At 31.4% G+C, this 20782-nt stretch overlaps 1 protein-coding gene across 1 annotated transcript; it reads left to right on the top strand.

Annotated features, from left to right (window-relative positions):
- Window positions 1-2623: 2623 nt before the first annotated feature.
- On the top strand, window positions 2624-11203 carry LOC11429631 (pleiotropic drug resistance protein 1). Its single transcript, XM_003588650.4, has 24 exons — window positions 2624-3014; window positions 3583-3703; window positions 3793-3881; window positions 4033-4117; window positions 4580-4739; window positions 4830-4906; window positions 5239-5292; window positions 5371-5461; window positions 5560-5861; window positions 5965-6246; window positions 6469-6785; window positions 6873-7033; window positions 7202-7305; window positions 7421-7577; window positions 7673-7777; window positions 7874-8001; window positions 8104-8436; window positions 8586-8876; window positions 8959-9042; window positions 9132-9265; window positions 9407-9634; window positions 9737-9908; window positions 10317-10571; window positions 10693-11203. Exons 1-24 carry the CDS (start codon window positions 2728-2730, stop codon window positions 10948-10950), a joined length of 4275 nt encoding a protein of 1424 aa, XP_003588698.1. The 5' UTR covers window positions 2624-2727; the 3' UTR covers window positions 10951-11203.
- The last annotated feature ends 9579 nt before the right edge of the window (window positions 11204-20782 follow it).

The raw sequence follows: 20782 nt of genomic DNA, 5'->3' as shown, positions 1-20782 counted from the left end.
GCTCTTTCCGTATTACCCAAAAACACACAAACCAGATTAAATTTAGAACCGGAGACTTGTTGAGTTCCCACCCATTTTACCATGTTGCATAAAATGATCAGATAAGTAGAGAGGATCAACCGCCGATGTACCAATCCATCATTGAAGAAGTTGCCAAATAGAACCAAAATGAGAAGATAAAAACAGATCTTCCACCGATTCCTCCAAACTACAAACACTGACACAAAAAAATTATGTTGAAGAATGCCACGCACGCCTATGTGAGTTATTTTGAGGGAAGTTGGTTCTAATGAAGACGTCACGCAAAAAATTATAAGAAGCCCTTTCATCTCATACGGCTACTCCTTCATGTGTGTAATGATAAACATCATCGAATCAAATCCAAAAAGGTTGCAATATTCTTCTTATCAACTTAGTATTTTTACGCGAAATCTCAAGCCAACCTTCGTGTAAAGGATCTTTTATTAACATCAAGTATGTTATTACTGGATAAATAGTCACTTGAACAATTTCTTTGTCCTCAACGGAGCGCTGCTAAATTTTCTGGAATTAGTCACTTCAACAGTCTTCAATAGCTATATGGATATCCAAAATACGAACGAGATGGATGTTCATTGTCCCAACAATTCTAGTTAATATGGTAATTTAGAGTTTACCAATTCTTCAAATCGATTGCTCATTAACCAATTGAGTTTGATGACTTGTTTGTTAATCTTCTCAACCTTAAACTTACATGCAATGTTCCAATTAATCAAACTTTAAAACTTTTTTCAGAGGAAATCAAACTTTACAACTTAATAATTGGTTCTAAAAATATTACATTTATTCGTCAATTTCTTTTACAGTTAAGCCAACATCTTATCGTGAAAGTTGAATATGTCACCCATGACGTCAAACTTTCATTTTCTATTTTTTTTACTCCCACGGGTTTTCTCTAGTTAGAAAGAAGAATAATTAGATAAAAACAACTCGCAATGGATAATCAATCATTTTTTTTACCATTTAGACATATTATCATATTAACTTTTTAAAATTCCCTTTTGTTACCAAAAAAATATTAATTTTTTAAAATATTTACACAAATATCTAAATGATAAAATCTTATTGAATATGCTAATAAAATTATTTGATATTAATTGAAGTTGCTGGTAACTCAACTGATAAAAATGTTGAAATTATTAGGTCGAATGTCTTGATCGGAACTCAAACCTCTACTCATCCATTTATTCTGTGTGCGTTTTTAATGACTATTGTTATTTCTTCATATGCCAACATTAAAATGAGAGAAATATACATAAATATAATATTCTTTAATAAAAATACATCAATATAATATGATGATGCAATTATACATCAATCCGACGTAAGCAAGAAAACTCCATAAGTACATGTCTTTTTTTTCTGTTACTCCATATGGCTTGTCTAACTAGAAATGGCATTTAAAATGTAATTTTAAATTTGGACACAAAAAAATAAAATCCAATTTTAAATTTATTATCATAGGTTTGATCGGAACTGAGTGTATATATCCAACAGTATATGACAAAGTGTCTTTGTTCGATCCTAGAGGTTTCCACATCCAATGATGTATACCATATGCCAAATGTCAATGTTCAAATGGAAAATATTATATTATATATAAAACTTTTAATAATATAAATAAGAGACACAAGACTTTCTTTATTTACATAATCAAGATGAGTGATACACATTATTTAGACAAACCCTTATAAAAAATAAAAAGCGATTATTTACATTTTTATTGTGATGAGTTAGCAAATTAATCACTGTAAAATTTGGCGTTTCTGATTGTAAGGTTACTTATATACAAATGTAAATTGACAATAATCGTTTTTACCTAAGCTTTTTTGAACAATAAAAAAATCATTTCTATAAATAAACTTATCCAACCAAGTACATGTTTTCACACTCAAACAAAAATTTGGACAATAATTCAATGTTAGTGTTTTCAAAACATTGTTAGCCTTTGTTTGTTTCTGATCAATAAAGTCAATTTGAATTTTTAAATTTTTTATGTTCCAAGCTTATAGATTGATTTTAATGAATTCTTAAATAATCTTGTGCAGTCAGGCCAGTTATATGTTTTCTTTTTCATCCCTTTCTTTCACTTATTTACTTATTTTTAGTTGTGACATCAAAATTTCACTAATTTATAGATTTCATGTTTTTACACACTCACATATTCATTGGTCATAATCGTTGAATACAGATCAAACTATTCATATTGTGATTTAATATTCTGAATCCTATTTATTACTATCAGAACGTGAACTATCTCAACTTCTTTTATAAGTTGGTCATTATCATATTTATTACAAGTAGACGTTGAGATTGAATTCCTCAGATTAGTTGGTCCTTAGATCAGATATCGAGTTTTAAAAATAATAATAATATGATGTAGCACATACAAACTCATCAAAAAAATAGTAATATTGGATTAAATATAAAGAGGCACAATAATAAGAGATGGATACCATTGGAAGATTCTCTTAGTTAGCTTTATCATTTCACATGTCTTTTACACTAACATAGCTATTAGTGCACCTTATAATACAAGTAAAAACATAAATTCGACATTTTGTCCATATCTTTAAGTTCCATTATCCATTTAACTAATCTAAAAAATTTCAACTCTAGTTAATCCCCCCTCTATAAATATAACACAAACATGGAAGAATAATATATACTTTGTATATGATCAGATAAATGGAGAGGAGTGACACTAAAACATGGAAGAACCATTGCATGGATGTTTTCTCAAAATCTGAACGTGAAGATGACGAGGAAGCTCTAAAGTGTGTTGCAATAAAGAGAATTCTTACAAGTTCATGCATTAGGAAAAATGTAGAGAGCAAAGGAGAAGGAAAAGGAAAAGATGTTGAGACCATTCAACTTGAATCAACAGAAAAAAGAGCCTTGTTAGCTAGACTTGTGAAAATAGCAGAAGAAGATAATGAAAAGTTCTTGTTGAAACTCAAGGAAAGAATGGACAGGTATTAATAATATTTCTTAATTTGGTTCCATTTTGATGATTAGTTCTTGTTCGAATAAGATTATGGTTTTCTATTTGTGAGGTGTTGGTTCAGCGGTGAAAGTTTGACCTTTTAACTTTAAGGGCCGGAATTCAAATCCCATCAGGCGCAATTGTAAAATGACTATTAACGCCACTTTAATTAACTAACATTCTCCTTCCCCCTTTTTTTTTCAAATTTTATGGAAAAATCCTTATAAGCTCATAGATGTTCATGGAAAAATTAAACAAAAGAATTAGTAACATATTGTTGATGTACTATTGTCGTTGTGGACCATATTGTGTAAGTACATTTGTATGTGCTCTTAGAGTGTGAGACGTGTACTTTGATGAGTTGTCGGAAACAAACTCGCCAAAATCTCGTAATTATTACAAGATTCCTTTTCATAGTGTTTTTTGAACAAGTTTTGTGAACTGAGCCTTATAATGTTTAGTCTTTTTGTAAATCTCCTATTTATGAAGCATTGACTTTGAAGATTTGATTGAAATATTTGTTCTTATATTGTTTTATTAAACTAAACCTTGCACAGAGTTGGACTTGAACTTCCAACAATTGAAGTTAGATTTGAGGATATAAATGTGGAAGCACAAGTTTATGTTGGAAGGAGAGCATTGCCTACATTATTTAACTTCTTTGTGAATGTGATAGAGGTAATTCAATATTGCAAATAATATTTCTTATTTATTCATTGGATTATTGTATTTGATTATTCATTCCATGCTATTTTTTGTTTGTTAAGGGGTGTTTAAATAATCTTCAAATAATTCCAAGTCCAAAGAAACAGTTACATATACTTCAGAATGTTAGTGGAATCCTAAAGCCTAGAAGGTGAATTAAAGACAATTTATTTGTTTTTCATTTTGTGATTATTATTTTAGATAATACAATATATATATATATATATATATATATATATATATATATATATATATATATATATATATATATATTTCTTATTAAGATTTTGAGGTTTTTGTAGGATGACATTGCTTTTAGGGCCACCTGGTTCTGGAAAGACCACTTTGTTGTTGGCATTGGCTGGGATACTTGGCAAAGATTTGAAGGTAAAGAAACTAAGATTTCAATCATTTTAGGGTAGAAAAGGGGGGTTCAAATAGTATGCAGTTTAGTAATTCTAAGAATCAATGATTAGTTATAACCTATCAATCAATGACACATACACGATATTGACACTGACACATTGAAATCAGTAATAATTTGAAAAATTGATGTAATCACATTGTCGGTGTCTGACACTAACACGGACACCAGACATGTAAACAATATCGGCCATTGATTCAAATTGGAGACTTAAATTCAAAATTAACAAAATCAGTTTGAATTAATATTTACCTTTGATTCAGATCAGATGGTAGAAATTTAAAACTGTGTGATGCATTTATTACAGTGGATCCATTTCAGACACTTGACAATACTATGTCATAATGTCCATTTCCATAGAAATTTACTGCATGGAATTTGAATTTACATGATACTAACTAATTTGATTGGTGGTAAAATTTCAGCAATCTGGGAGAGTAACATACAATGGGAAAGGACTAGAAGAGTTTGTTCCACAAAGAACATCAGCTTATGTAAGTCAATATGATAATCACATTGGAGAAATGACTGTGAGAGAAACACTGGCTTTCTCAGCAAGATGTCAAGGGGTTGGACAAAATTACGGTAACGAATGAGAAAAGAAAAAATCTTTTAAATAAATCCAAATATTTTAAACAGATCTTAATCAGAGTTTTGAACTTCATCACTACGCAGAAATGTTGACTGAACTACTGAGAAAAGAGAAGGAATCAAAGATTGAACCAGATCCTGATATTAATGCCTATATGAAGGTAAGAATTAAATAATCTTTTTGGATTGACTTATCTGATCTTATTACCGACATAGTATTTGTGAAACTGTTTGGGATAACTTATGGAAAAAGCCTATGAAACCACCTTATAACTTATATTAAAATAGTTTCACTTTACATTATCTTGTCATAGAAATAGCTTATACATAAGCACTTATATTGTAATCGCTTATGCTATAGGTGCTTAGTTAAACAGTTTATCTAAACAGGGCCTAGACTATGTTTTGAATCCTAATGTTTGAAATGGTGAACATGTTAAACTGCAATAAAGCTTCTTGATTTATGAGCTAGTAATTCACTCAAAATATGCAGGAAGCAGCAATAGAAGGCCACCAGAACAGTGTGGTCATTGACTACATTCTTAAGGTTAGTCCAGATTCACCAAATATAGTTAACTTGTGAAACAAGAAAAGGTTTTAATTACTCCTTTGTGATATGTTGCAGATTTTGGGACTTGATGTTTGTGCCGACACAATGGTAGGAGACCAAATGATAAGAGGTATCTCAGGAGGCGAGAAAAAGCGACTCACTACAGGTAAAATATATTTGACAAGGAAAAACATGACAAAGAAACTGAAAACCTTTATCTGAAACTTAAATAATGAGGTTTATGATTAATAATATTTTGTGAAGGTGAGATGCTGGTTGGACCTATAAAGGTGTTGTTCATGGATGAGATATCAAATGGTTTGGACAGTTCAACAACTTTTCAGATAATCAACTCAATCAAGCAATCTATTCATATTCTAAATGGAACTGCACTTGTTTCTCTTCTACAACCAGCACCAGAAACTTATGAACTATTTGATGATATAATACTTCTCACTGATGGACAAATTGTGTATCAAGGACCAAGAGAATATGTACTAGAGTTTTTTGAATCGACAGGTTTCAAGTGTCCCGAAAGAAAAGGCGTTGCTGATTTCTTACAAGAAGTATGAATGTCATTCACTATAAGTCTTCCTTTGAAAAATATTGTGTCTTGTGTTTTTCAATAAATTTATAGTTTTTTTTTTTCTTCCTAATGTAATGCAATAGGTGACATCAAGAAAAGATCAATGGCAATATTGGGCTCGTGAAGATGAACCTTATAACTTTGTCACTGTCAAGGATTTTGCTCGAGCCTTCGAATTATTTCACATAGGCAAACAACTTGGAGAAGAGCTGGCCGATCCATTTGACAAGTCTAAATTTCATTCAAATGTCTTGATCACAAAGAAATATGGGATTAACAAGAAGGAGCTGCTAAGGGCTTGTGCTAGCAGAGAGTTATTGCTTATGAAGAGAAATTCTTTTGTCTACATATTCAAAGCCACACAAGTGAGTCTAAATTTCTGATTTTAAAACAATATTCTATGTCCAAAAATCTTATCGAGTAAAGGACTCCTCGTGCAGTTATTCATAAAAATGTTAAATAAAGTGTTTCATGTGTGGGCACCACCAAAAAAAATAAAAAAATAAGTGTTTCATGTGTCACTTTCTTCTTTTTTTTTTATCTTTACTTTTTGTGACATTAAGCAAGTTGTCTTTCATGCTTCTCAGCTTACTTATTTAGCTACCTTGACGACGACGTTATTTCTGCGAACCAAGATGTATCATTCTACCATTGAGGATGCACAAACATACATGGGAGCACTATTTTTCACTGTCACAGTAGCAATGTTCAATGGAATATCAGAGCTGAATATGACTATCATGAAACTTCCTATCTTTTACAAGCAAAGAGATCTTCTTTTCTATCCTTCATGGGCTTATTCTCTTCCACCATGGATCCTCAAAATACCAATAACTATCATAGAAGTTGCCATTTGGGAATGCATCTCTTACTACGCCATTGGCTTTGATCCAAATATTGGAAGGTACTGTGAAATTAAATCATATGAAATTTTCTTAGCTATGCTATTATTAAATAATTTTTTGAGCCTAATGATGAATCTGATTGGCAGGTTTTTTAAACAGTCCTTGGTAGTCCTATGCATTAATCAGATGGCGTCTGCACTATTTCGGTTTATGGCAGCATTAGGAAGGGATATTGTAGTGGCAAACACATTTGGAACATTTTCACTACTTGCAGTTACTGTTTTGGGAGGATTTGTTATTTCAAGAGGTAAGAAATTATAGTGTAACTCTAAACTTGGCTAATGTAATAAACTTATGATAAAGTTGTTTTTTTGTATTTGAGGATGTGTACTAGATAGGTAAAAATGGTAATGTAACTTCAAAATTTCATAATATATTGAATCTTTCTTATGATAACATTGTTATTTTGCATTAGAGGATGTGCATAAATGGTTTCTGTGGGGTTATTGGTCGTCGCCATTGATGTATGGACAAAATGCTATAGCTGTGAATGAATTTCTTGGACATGGTTGGAGAAAGGTAACCAACCCCTTTTGTTTTTAATGTTTTTATAGTTAAGAAATCTTATGATAGGAAATTCAATGATCTTTGGTATGAGATTTTTGTATAAGATAAATTTCCTTGAATGTTGCAGGTTGCTCCTAATTCCAATGAAACATTGGGAGTATCGATACTGAAATCTCGCGGATTTTTCCCTCAAGCTTATTGGTATTGGATTGGAGTTGGAGCTTTGATTGGTTATGTTTTTCTATTTAATTTTCTCTTCGCGTTGGCTTTGCACTTTCTCAGTCGTAAGTACTTCTCCGTCTCTCATTTCGAGCAATGAAATTTACTTGAACTTATTTCCCTAAGACATAATTGTGTATCATTTATGTTGTCTTTGCAGCATTCAGAAAAGATCAAGCAGGCTTATCCCAAGAGAAATTGCAAGAGAGAAATGCTTCAACAGATGAAGAGTTTATTCAATCGCAACAACAAGAGAACTCTTCTAGTGAGTCTTTTATCTCCAATATATAGTTAATGTACTTGTAGCTTAAATTTTTGTATTTAAGCGATAACATATTTAATGATTTTGATGAAAAATCAGATACAAAGATGGACGAAGAAGTTAGCGAAAACAAAGCTAGCAGTAGTGGAAGAAAAGGCATGGTTCTTCCTTTTCAACCTCTATCCCTAACTTTTGATGATATCACATATTCTGTTGACATGCCACAGGTAACTTACTTTTATTTTTAAGATCACAGTGGGGAAAAATGGAATGGAGCATCAGAATTAAAATCGTCCTAACATTTTAAGTCTGTTATGTTGATTATATAGGGAATGAAAAATCAAGGAGTTACTGAGGATCGTCTCGAACTTTTGAAGGGTGTTAGTGGTGCTTTTAGACCTGGAGTACTAACAGCTTTGATGGGTGTAAGTGGTGCTGGAAAGACTACTTTAATGGATGTTTTAGCTGGAATAAAAACTAGTGGATACATTGAAGGAAACATCAAAGTATCCGGCTATCAAAAGAATCAAAAATCATTCGCTCGCATATCGGGATATTGTGAACAATTCGATATTCACTCACCCAATGTTACGGTCTATGAATCTTTGCTATATTCTGCATGGCTTCGTTTATCGCCTGAAGTTGATCATGCAACTAGAAAGGTATAATTGTTTTCTTTTGAAATTAGAGGCATGAAACACTAAGCCTTAAAATAGGATTTAAACATCGCAAGATTGCTCAGAATACATAGAAACTAGTTAGTATCAGTAATCAATAATCATTAACTTGAACTCAATTTTATGAGATGCAGATGTTTATTGAGGAAGTTATGGAGCTTGTAGAGCTTAACTCATTAAGAGAAGCACTTGTTGGATTGCCAGGCGAAAATGGACTTTCAACCGAACAGCGCAAGAGACTTACTATTGCAGTTGAACTTGTAGCGAATCCATCGATAATATTCATGGATGAACCAACCTCTGGCCTGGATGCTCGAGCAGCTGCGATTGTAATGCGAACAGTAAGGAACACTGTGGACACAGGACGTACCGTGGTGTGCACGATCCATCAGCCGAGTATTGACATATTTGATTCCTTTGATGAGGTAATAATTCTCAATCACCATTTTATTTTAAGTACTTAATATTGAAGAATTAAGCTAAGTGCTTCAATATCAAATTTTTCAGCTGCTACTTCTGAAATTGGGAGGTGAGCAGATATATGCTGGTCCAATAGGCAACCAATGTTCCGATCTGATCCAGTACTTCGAGGTGAGAAAATGTAAATGAGATTGTGCATATTAATTACTAGCTTCTGAAGCATTACAATATAATATTCACCTAGTGAATTAATACTATAGGCTATTCAAGGAGTTCCTACGATCAAAGATGGGTATAATCCTGCAACATGGATGTTGGAAATTACATCAGCCGGAAAAGAGGCAAATCTTAAGGTCAATTTCACTGATGTGTACAAAAACTCAGAACTACACCGGTTAGACTCCTTGTAAAAATACGTTTTTGTATCTTTATTCTTTTGTACCGCAGTTTACGTTCTAATAATTCCTCACTGAAATTTATTATTTTGATGGAGTACCGCCGAAAGATCTTAATACTAATTCTTTCCCTTTTTCAGGAGAAATAAACAATTGATCCAAGAGCTTAGTGTTCCTTCTCAAAGTTCAAAAGATCTACACTTTGATGCTCAATATTCACAGACATTTTTAGCACAATGTACATATTGTTTGTGGAAACAACATTTATCATATTGGAGGAATACATCATATACAGCTGTTAGACTTTTATTTACTATAATGACGGGTATATTGTTTGGCCTGATATTCTGGGGCGTTGGCGCGAAAAGGTATATTGAAATGGAATCGTTACATTGTTCTTACAATAACTAAAACATTAAAAATAAAATTCAAAACAAATCCTTACCATGCTATATCATTAATAATCACAGTAAAAAGGAGCAAGATTTATTCAATGCAATGGGGTCAATGTATGCTGCTGTTACCTTCATAGGGGTTGTAAATGGTGCCTCGGTACAACCAATAGTAGCAATTGAGAGAACAGTCTTCTACAGAGAAAGAGCTGCAGGAATGTATTCAGCTATGCCATATGCTCTTGCACAGGTATTAATTACTCCATTATTCATTTTCATGGTTATTATCACTACCCAAGATGAATTGGATTACATTTAAAAAACGCGCACAAGAAAACAATGATTGGTCACAAAATTCGGCCAACTGTGTCTGCGTCTCAGACATCAGAGTGAATGTTGTAATTTTTCTACTATGCAATGCTTAGGGTTATAGAGACCAATCTAGTGAATGTTGTATTTAAATAATCCGGCCCGCTACGTTTGAGAGTCTAATCACTTATCAGCAAATATGAGTCATACACAACATGAGACTAGGAGTAATACACAAAAATAAGAGATATGAGACTAGTTCGATAAAAGAATCATTCAATGGAAAGAATTGTCAAGTACTAATGCAATTGAAATGTAGAACTCAACAATTGTTTATTATGAATTGCAGGTTATCATAGAACTTCCCCACATCTTGGTTCAGGCTGTTGTATATGGGATCATAGTATATGCCATGATGGGATTTGAGTGGACAGCATCAAAAGTTTTGTGGAATCTCTTCTTCACTTATTTTAGTTTCTTATACTATACATACTATGGTATGATGACAATGGCCATAACTCCAAATCCACATGTTGCTGGCATATTATCTACCTCATTCTATGCAATATGGTGCCTTTTCTCAGGCTTCATTATTCCCTTATCTGTGAGTTACAGCTAACAACCTTTCTTAACATCTATTATATGATAAGTGCTTATTTTATAAGCGCTTAATTAAACTGTTTATCTAAACATGGTCTAACTTTAAAAATTGATAACAATGGCAGAGAATACCAATATGGTGGAAATGGTACTATTGGATTTGTCCTGTTGCATGGACCTTGAATGGATTGGTGACTTCCCAATATGGACACAACATGGACACACTTGATAATGGTCAAAGTGTTGAAGAATTTGTTAGGAATTACTTTGGTTTTGAATATGACTTCCTAGGAGTGGTTGCAATTGTTGTGGTTAGTTTCTCAGTGTTGTTTGCACTTATCTTCACCTTTGGTATCAAAGCATTCAACTTCCAAAAAAGATGAAATCACTCCAATGCTTCTCTTCAAAAGCTTTGATCACAATATTCTTTAGGAAACATGGTTCTCATATTCTCAATGTAAGGATAAATCTAAAGCCATACATGAATGAAGAAGAACCTCATGTAACTATATTAGGCATAATTTTCAGTAAAGGAACAATTAAGCTATTTACTAGGTATTCTGATTTGATTCACTGAAAGTTTAGATTTGTATTAAAGTGTTCATTAGAGCTTATAAGAAAAGGTTATGATATATATCTACAATTCTTTGATATATACAGATTTTATATAAGTTTTTGTTTAGTTAATCACTTACTGAAGTCCCACTTAAATTATCAACCAAGCTTAACATCCAAACAGTTTAATCAAATGCAAAAATTATCCACTACTTGATTAATTAACAGTTTACTCAAATGCCTCCTAAGTTATAAATCAAGCTGTTTGCTCAAGTATGCAGAGTAGTTTTAAGTTTTGTTGTCGTGGTATACATGTGTTAAATGAATTTGGATCTTACTCTTAAAAACTAACTCATACACTTTGACAATGTGAGACTCAAATATAACTTCAGTATCCACTTTCACACGATGTGACTAGGTCCAATTCTTACATGCCCTGCAAAATCCAGCTCTGATACCATGAAATGGATTTAGATCCCACTCTTAAAAACTAGCTCATAAAATGAATTTGGCCACATATGCATTGCTTAATTGAAAGACCATGACAATTGGAGACTCCAATAAATTTTCAATAATATACCTTCTATGAAGCATGTTGAACGTATTGTTAGTGACACTAATAAATAGCCATTACTAAAGCCTCATCAATGATGACCCACCATTGGTCCCCAAGAAAATGAAAGCACAATTGGAGTCAGAAAAGGGAGCAATAACAATGATTGATAGAAACACATGCATAATGATACCAGGTAATGACTTTACAAAATAAAACATATATGCATAAGGGTAACAAGAATCTTTGTGAAATATTGCTAGGGCCTAGCTAAAATCTCCTAAGTGGGGGGAACATGTTATATTCTTGAGAATGAAATAAGCAAGTACTCCAATATTGAAGATTATAGTTAAGCAAGTGGTCTATGATGTATGGTAAGAGTTTGATCTCATAATTGATCATAATTAGTGATACTTTAATAAATAACGATTTCTCAATTTTTTGAAAAATATATATTGGAGTTATGCCCTACCAAAGTGAAAGCTGCCATGACATGCTTCAAATAGCACGTACAAGGAAATTAAAAATAAGTCAATTATGGAAGAAGAAGGGAAATTCAGCAATATTAATGATGACCAACGTGGAGAACTTTTGAAACAAAATCAGAATTCTTGGTATATTCCCTTCTCCATTGATCCTTTTTGCAATATGGCAACATATTGCATTAAAATATCTATAATTCATGGGTCATATATCCTCTGCCTCATATATACGGTCATTTATTACTCTCTAAAAAATAATAATTACTTGAATCTTAGGTAACTTTTTTGATTTGGAGTTGTCTCCTCAGCATTTTTAAGGTCACGTCAAGCATGTAACAATTTTTTTTTTACCGGAGTTAAATGAAAAAAAAAATACTATATAAAAAAGGTTTTGTTAACTTGTTTCCATAGGAGTTTTTTTTTTTTTTTTAAGGAAATTGTGTCCATAGGAGTTAAAAAATGAATTAAGAAATATAAATTTTGTATCAAAAAAATAAATATCTAAATTTTCAAAACATTGAATGCACAATTTTCAAAAAATACTTTTATTTTTATCTTCTAACATTTCCCTTGAATAAACTATTAGAAAGACAAGTTTTAAAGGACCAGTCCGAAAAACTGGGCAAAATTAGCTTAAAAGAACTTTACACATAAATATTTTGGCAAATTAATACTAATGGGTCGTGACTAACTTAATTGGACGGGTAATGGCCGAAATTAAGTGATTAATTCCAGTGATTAATAACTCCACCAAAGAACAAATATTTTAAGAAAATCCGAGTTCAAATTCTGGATGAAACAATTATGGTTGATTACTAGATGTCTTTTCACCTAAAAACTAGAGGGTTAACAAAAAAAAAAAAAAAAAATTAAGTTGTGTCCCGAGATTGTTAATACGAAGAGTGCAGATATATAAATTAAGCTCGTGCCCCCAAACTATGTTAGTTCAATTCATGCATGCATGCATATGTTTTATTCTCCTTAATAAGAGATCACACTCTTGCGCATGCAGTCCCAGCCTCTTTGGTCGAAACAAAAAAAGAATATTTCTATACACAACTTGTTACTGCTACTATTTATATTTTCTCTTATATGAGCAGCAGGGTTAATATTATTGTTGGGATGAGAAGAGAGTGGGGGACCTTATAAATAACGAGGACTTGTTAGCATCAGCGTGCCAGAATGTATAAATTTAAAAGTACCTGTAGCTAATAATTAACAAAGTTGGTGAGTAGTTGACTCATTTTTAAGTTTGTAGATTCAACTTTCGTTGTTTGGTGATGATTTCTTTAATAGATGATATGTAAGTATTATATGTTAGCGCTCGATAAGCCTTGAGATCGACTTTGATCCTGGTGAATCATGGACACCTAATTAAACTTTATTCTATAGAAAACATCTCTATATTAATATATGTTCACTCCAACAAGACATATTCCACGGGCATAGTAGTATAAAAACTAATATCTTGAAAGAGATTGTTATAGATGAATAATTGGACACAACTAATGAACTTAGTTTGAAATCGAATTAGTGATGGATCCAGAAATTCTGACTTGCGGGGGCAAGATTTTATGTGATAGGTTAAATAAAGTTGGTATCAATTGACTATTTGTGACCAATTATGCATCTTGCGTAAAGAAGAGAATGAAACTTATTCTCACCTTTTCTTCAAGTGTGAATATTTTGAAGCTATTTGGACAGGTATATTGCAACGGAGTACTGTTAGCATTAATACTAGCAACTGACAGTCAGTGATGCAATGTATCCTAAGACAATACAATAGGAACAGTGGTATGCATCACTTAAGCAGAATGGTTGTGACTATGACTCAGTATTTGATTTGAAAAGAGAGAAATAGCAGAAGATTTCAGAACGTGCATCAATCAGTGCAGAAGCTCCTTCGCCAGATCAAGACGATTGTCTACATTAGAGGGCTACAATTTAAGAATCTAAAGAACCTAGTGTTGAGTTTGTAAGGTTGTAGGCATTTCTTGATTTTTTTTGTTTTTGTTTTTTGACATAGCATGTTTAGAGTTTCTTTGTTTTTTGTTTCTTGATTCTATGAAGTTTGTAATATATGTTACGGTTAATGAAATATATCTCTATTTTCAAAAAAAAAATATAATTCTACATTTTAATATTAATTATTTATTTATTTTTCAATTTTGTCCTTCACTAAACTTTAATTTAAATTATATTAAACTCAACTTTGCTTTTATCAAATTTAATAGGTAAACATTGATTTATTCGCAAGGTCGTGGATTCAATTAGGACATCTATATGGGTGAGGTGTAACTATACCTCACTAAAACATATATTCCATGGAAGATCTTGTGGGGATCCCCCTACATATAATTCTCTATGATAGATTTTTTACACAAAGTGAATCTAAATACCTGTTTCTCTAGAGATCCCCGTATCCAGCAATATCAAATATGCATTGAAAGCTAGTCACATAAACGGATTTTATTCATAGCTTAGTTTTTGACCACATTGAATGTATGTAGCTTAGTTATGCATGTTCTTTGGTTGTCTCTTCTTCTCTGGAAATCTACAACTACAAGCATAGCTGAAAAATAGGCTTATTATTGTTGTGAAATCGTCAACTCTACATTTATATATCCTTTCTGATCAATAATATCTTATCGCATTTTCCTGGCATTGACTATATGTGCATACTTTAGGCCTTAGCCTGTTATTTTTTTCTTCCATCTTTTTCGTTTTTCAATTGAGAGCATGTAAACCAAATTTAAGGTTTATGGGTTTTATTTTGTTCTTATATATATATTTTAGGACATTTGTTATTATATACTAAATACTATACAGTCCTAGTTTTAATTTTTAAATATAAGATAACTCATTTTAGTAAGTTTAGTGTCATTGGTTCGTGACTTTAGAGTTTTTTTTTTTTAAGGTCTCCAGTTTCATCCCCTAATGTCAATTCTAGTAGGTTAAGTCCATACAGTCATGCATAACTCTGACTTTAAATGCTCCCCGATTGTAGATTGTGTAATTAGACCCCTTGAATTGGACAGTTCTTAGATCAGATACTTAGTTTTCAAAACAAAATTATATGAGAAATTCATAGACCAAAATACATTTGTTTTTGTTGGCTAAACTTGTAGTTTGGAAAAATCGGCATAGAGAAAATAACAAAACGTAGCCACAACACAGGAATATAACATGAAAACTTTAATGCGAGAGAAAAATCGTGAATGTTGTATAATGATATGTAAAAATTGATTCAACAGAGAGTCTACCTCAACCACCTCATGGAACCCATTACACCATACTCTCCAAAACAAATGTCTAACAACATCTTGCAGTACTCTCTAAAACAAGAGTACAAGAAAAAGAAAAAATGCATATGCTTAAGTTGTTGCCACCAACATTCATAGTTCAAAAGAACGATCATACACTATTATAAAGGGTATAATCATTTGAAGCTAATCCACTCCAAGAATTTTCACATTGTCAACATCGACAATCATAGTTCAAAAGAACTATCATACTCCACCATAAAAGTATACTTCACATGAATCTAAACTACTCTAAGAATTTCCAACATGTCAAAATTCATGTTGGAAACCTTATGGTGCAACTTCCATGTTTGGCAGGAAGCTCTTCAACCACCGACACATTTCATAGCACACACTACATCAATGGTAATCGATGTGCATGTGTTCTATATCAACATCTTATGAAATCCTTATTTGTATTAACACATTCTTGACTTAAAAATTCTACAATTCAAAATTTATATTTTCATATATTTTCTCTATCTCAAACTTCACAGCAGAAATTGTGATTGCAGCACTTTCACAGTACATTTTTTTCTGATGTGAAAGATTAGAGAATGCTGCAATCATTGAGCATACCTAGAGTTCATATCATTAGACCATACCAAAACCTCTGGTACAAGTTGCTGGCAAAATATGACAAAGAGAAAATATAGGAAAACAATCACAACACCCAAAATACTAATGATCTGTCTGGTGAGGATGAATGAAAGACAATGGTGACGGAATGTGCTCTAGTCGGTAGCGATGAATCTTCACGGTAGAACGAAAGGTGTATGCAGGCAACTTAGCACTCCAACGCTCAAGTCAGTAATTGAAAAAAGAATGTGTAGAAAGTGTTGTGGAAAGTGAACCATACCTTGAGGGTGAAGCTAAGTCACCCTTATAAAGACGCGCGTGAGAATAACCACTTTCGGGTTTTGTGGTGTGTGATTAGGAAACGGTTAGAGGACACGTGTATGGTGATTATCGCGCGGAGGCGTACTTAAGTGTAACACGGTGCACTGATATTGGCGTTAAGCCTTAGGGCGGTGGACGTTTAGTCCACGTGTCAGAATGAGTTAAAAGGACACGAAAGATATATATATATATATATATATATATATATATATATCACTTCTTATTTGTTTACTTTAACACAATTCACAATAATTAATTTTTTTTTTTATTAACAAACTATAATTGAATGTAGTAGAATCACAATCAACCGTATAAATGTTTATGGAATGGGCTTTAGAGGTCAAACATTCATAATCCAATAGTTAACATCAACCAACAAAAGATTCTTTTTTTTTACCCCGCATGATTCTTAAAAACCTCACACTGTGTGTATCTGAATTTACTTATTCAAACAAGAAAAGGGTGAAGGTTATAGTAGGTCTCAAAATCAATAGATACTACATCCCCTCTCTTTGATCTGATCTGAGTTGCCAATTGTGGTATAAATATGCATGCAGTAACATAAGGCCAATTGTATTAGCCTCTCTATTGACCCCAGGTATCTGGGCTTCATTGTTAAATTAAAATACTCGATTATTAGTCAATGGTATCCTACTATATACAGTATTGTTCTTCATATTTCACATCAAGCAACAAGTACAATGATGAACACAATGATTCATGCTAATTGAAAAATAATTGTACAAAAACAGGACTATTAATGTCACACAAATAAAGTACCTATTCTCCAAGCTGTTTACCAACATGAGTACATTAGTACTTAAGGTATCTCCAATATCATCATCATCATCATCTGCATTTTGCACAGCAACATAAAACAGCTTCCACTTAGACCCCACGCACCATTTCCTGACACACTCACTCACTCACTCTACTACACTCACATATTGTGCCTATTTCGAACTTCCAAAATCTCCCTTCCCACTTCCAACTTTTATAAACAGTCTTACAAACTCATATTACATATTTTAATCCATTTTCCACACACACACATAATAGTATTTTGTACTTTGTCACATACAATTTAAAATAAATAAAAAATATTGGGATGAGAGAAGAAAAAAAATTGGACAAGCAAAAATAAACTATATATTAACAACAAAGAAGAACTCAAGCACAAGATGTGTCCAAAGAAGACGGCTCAAGTTACAACCAAGTCCAAACAATCGAAGACAAAAATAGACTGGTCAATGCAAAAACAAACATGCGGGCACATCAACCAACTATGAACCCCAACTACATAAAATAATATAGCATTAGCTGCCTTCATCCACCAATACGAGAGAAATTATTATTAATCATTTTAATTTATCATAACTCTCATATTTTTAAATGGGTTTGATAAACTGGATTTTCATAGGAGGTAAATGAAACTTAACTGAAAATTGTTTTATGTGAGGATTTCAATTAAGAGGTTTCACGAATAATTCATCGTACTTGAATCATTTGAATTCAATTACTTGATTGATTGAAGAGAAATTATTATTAATTAAAATAGTAAAATAGTTCATCTTACAACTATTTATGAAAGATTGTTAATTAATTTTTTTTTTAAAGAAAGGAGATCCTTGATTAAATAAATAGTCAAACTCTTTAGTACTTTAATCAATATCTCCAAAATCACTACTATTATTTATAATATGTTAAAAACGGTTCCCTATAAAAATAATGTATTGAAAATTGTGAATTTATAAAAGTATCCTTAAACCAAAAAAATTATAAAAATATAATTATCAATGTCTTCAATATTAAACTATTATTTATAACTTTCTCTACTAATCCCTCCGTCCCGTAATAAATGATCCTAACTTACTTTGATCATATTTTTCTACTAATATACAAAGATAAATAATATCATATAAGATGTCGTTAGATTCGTTTCGATGAGTATTTTCAAAATATCAAATTTTCATAATTTTTTTCAATATATTATTCAAGATATTTAAACTCAAAATTACACATTGGTATGCGTAATTGGGTCAACTGTGTTACTTATTAAAGGACGGAGGGAGTATTACCTTAGTTAGTATACCCTGAAAATAATACTTATTTTTTTTTTAAGACCCTGAAAATAATACTCTTTGCTTTAAAATTACAGTAGGTTGATACTTGTAAATTGGAAAAAATGGGCCACAGAGTACAGAGAATAGTCAGAACACTGACAAAGCGTGACATAGTTAAAGAAAAACAATTTTTTTTCTATGTATGAGTGACTCCAACTGGATACGGATCCTCTGCTGCTGGGCAGCACTGCAACTCATTACTCATTCCAACAAAAATAAAATTTAAAAACACCACCACCATGCATAAATGAATTCTCATTTATTCATGTTCATAATGCCTATTGCTCCCTCCATCTAGATAAACTCTTCTATAAATACAACTATCGATGATAAATATTTTGATATACTCATATTAAATGGAAAATTTTAAAATAAAAATAATTTAATCACATGAATCAACATCATTTACTTTTATTCTTTTTGAATTTTTATATTTGATGTGAGTGTGTTTAAATATGAGTTTTTCTACTTGCACTCTAGTTAATCATGGTTGCACCTCAAAATGATAAGATTACCCTTTCATAAAATTTGATTTTCAAAAAACCTATTCCTTCTTTTTTGGTTACACCCCAAAACCCTTCTTCCAAAACTATAATTCTCCAATTGATCGATTGTGTTCTGCGAAGATTTTCAAAACCATACTTTCTCACGTTCATTCATGATTTCAAAGAAAATTCGAAGCAAATCAAGTTAGCAAGTGTTGTTCTTCAATCGATTGTGTTTTTCTTGTTATGGGTTCTCAGTTCTGATTTTGTGTTTTCCTTGTTCTGCGATTCACAGTTCTGCGATTTTGTAAACTCAGTTTAAGTAGGTTCATGTAAACTCAGTTTAAGTAGGTTCATGTAACATGAACCTACTTAAACTGAGTTTACATGAACCTACTTAAACTGAGTTTAAGTTAACCTTGCCAATGTAAATTAAAACCGTAATCGTACAGTACATCAGTGCAGTTGAAGGAAAAAAATTGAAACTAATAAATAGAAGAAGAAATTCACTTACTTATATCCAATTGAGTATGGATGAAAAATATTTTGATTCATTCTTTAATTTTCATGGAGATTGATATTGAACATCAAATTGTTTGATCGATCGCTTTGTGGGGTGAAAGAGGGTGAAACTCACTGACAATGAATAAAATTAGGGTTTTAAGAAAATTTATATAAAAGGACAATTTTGGTATTATAATTTTTTTTTAAGAAAATTTGGGTGTAACCAGAAAAACATGTGTAAATAGAAAAACTCTTTAAATATTTATCATTTATGATTGTGTTTATAGAAGAGTCTCTCCTCAAAACAATCAACTCTTTAACATTTTTTTTTTCTCTTAAAATAATTAACATATTAGAATATTTATGCAACATTTATTATTTTTTTCATTATTATATCTTTATTTATTGAATTTTATCCAACTTAAATACTCCAATAACAACAATTAATAAAAGTATTTTAATCCCTAAGAAAAGCATTTTAAAAAATTTATATTAATTTTACAATTAAAATAAACACAATTAATCATTTTTTTTAAAATCGTACATGAATTTTAAGTCACTATTATTTTGAAAAGGAGAGCGTACACCTATGAAGCTCAGATACATAGTACGGGTGTGAGTACGATACGATACTGGTACGCAGATACGCAAATTTTTTTATATTTAGGATACAATACGACTAAGATACGTTAACAAAATATTTATGCTAAATTTATATGCATGTAAAATACTTGAAAAAATAAGCATTAATTACTCTTCAATACTACTAAATAATCATAAAAGTCACAATTTACAAAAAAAAAAAAAATAATACATGTGATCAAAACAAAAAATCTAAAGTTTTCGTAGAAATCATATTCTATTTTCATTCATATGTTAGGATATCAACAAATGCATTAATAAAAGAATTCAAAACAAAGTTTATTTAATGTTGATTGATTGAATATCTCCTATTTCGTTACTTTCGTCAATCAAAAACATAATTTTTAATTGGTTAATCGTAAAACAATTGTGGTGATTCATATATTAAATTGAATTATATATACTTCCATTGAATTTTCACAACACATACTCACTTTTTTTCAGGATATGTCTCTCCGAAGTATTTTATAAGTATCTGATAAAATATATCGGTTAAATTAAAATAATTAATTCTGATAGATCGTAGGTACGTATTCGAAGTATATGTATAATATCAACATCCGATACGGGTACATCTCATTTTAGATTATTGGGGCTTCATACGAGTACGCACAATAGTACACATATACACATCATATAGACATCATCATAAATACACAATAACACATC

Source organism: Medicago truncatula, chromosome 1 (assembly GCF_003473485.1).
Source record: "Medicago truncatula cultivar Jemalong A17 chromosome 1, MtrunA17r5.0-ANR, whole genome shotgun sequence".
NCBI lineage: Eukaryota > Viridiplantae > Streptophyta > Magnoliopsida > Fabales > Fabaceae > Medicago > Medicago truncatula.
This window is presented reverse-complemented; position numbering and strand designations above follow the sequence as displayed.

What these genes read in the sequence shown, in the direction of transcription:
- LOC11429631 (XM_003588650.4), top strand. Translation starts at nt 2,728, where the DNA reads ATGGAGAGGAGTGACACTAAAACATGGAAGAACCATTGCATGGATGTT. An exon ending in TTGGACATGGTTGGAGAAAG is followed by an intron (nt 7,306 to 7,420) that starts GTAACCAACCCC and finishes TGAATGTTGCAG; the next exon opens with GTTGCTCCTAATTCCAATGA. An exon ending in TGGGGCGTTGGCGCGAAAAG is followed by an intron (nt 9,635 to 9,736) that starts GTATATTGAAAT and finishes TAATAATCACAG; the next exon opens with TAAAAAGGAGCAAGATTTAT.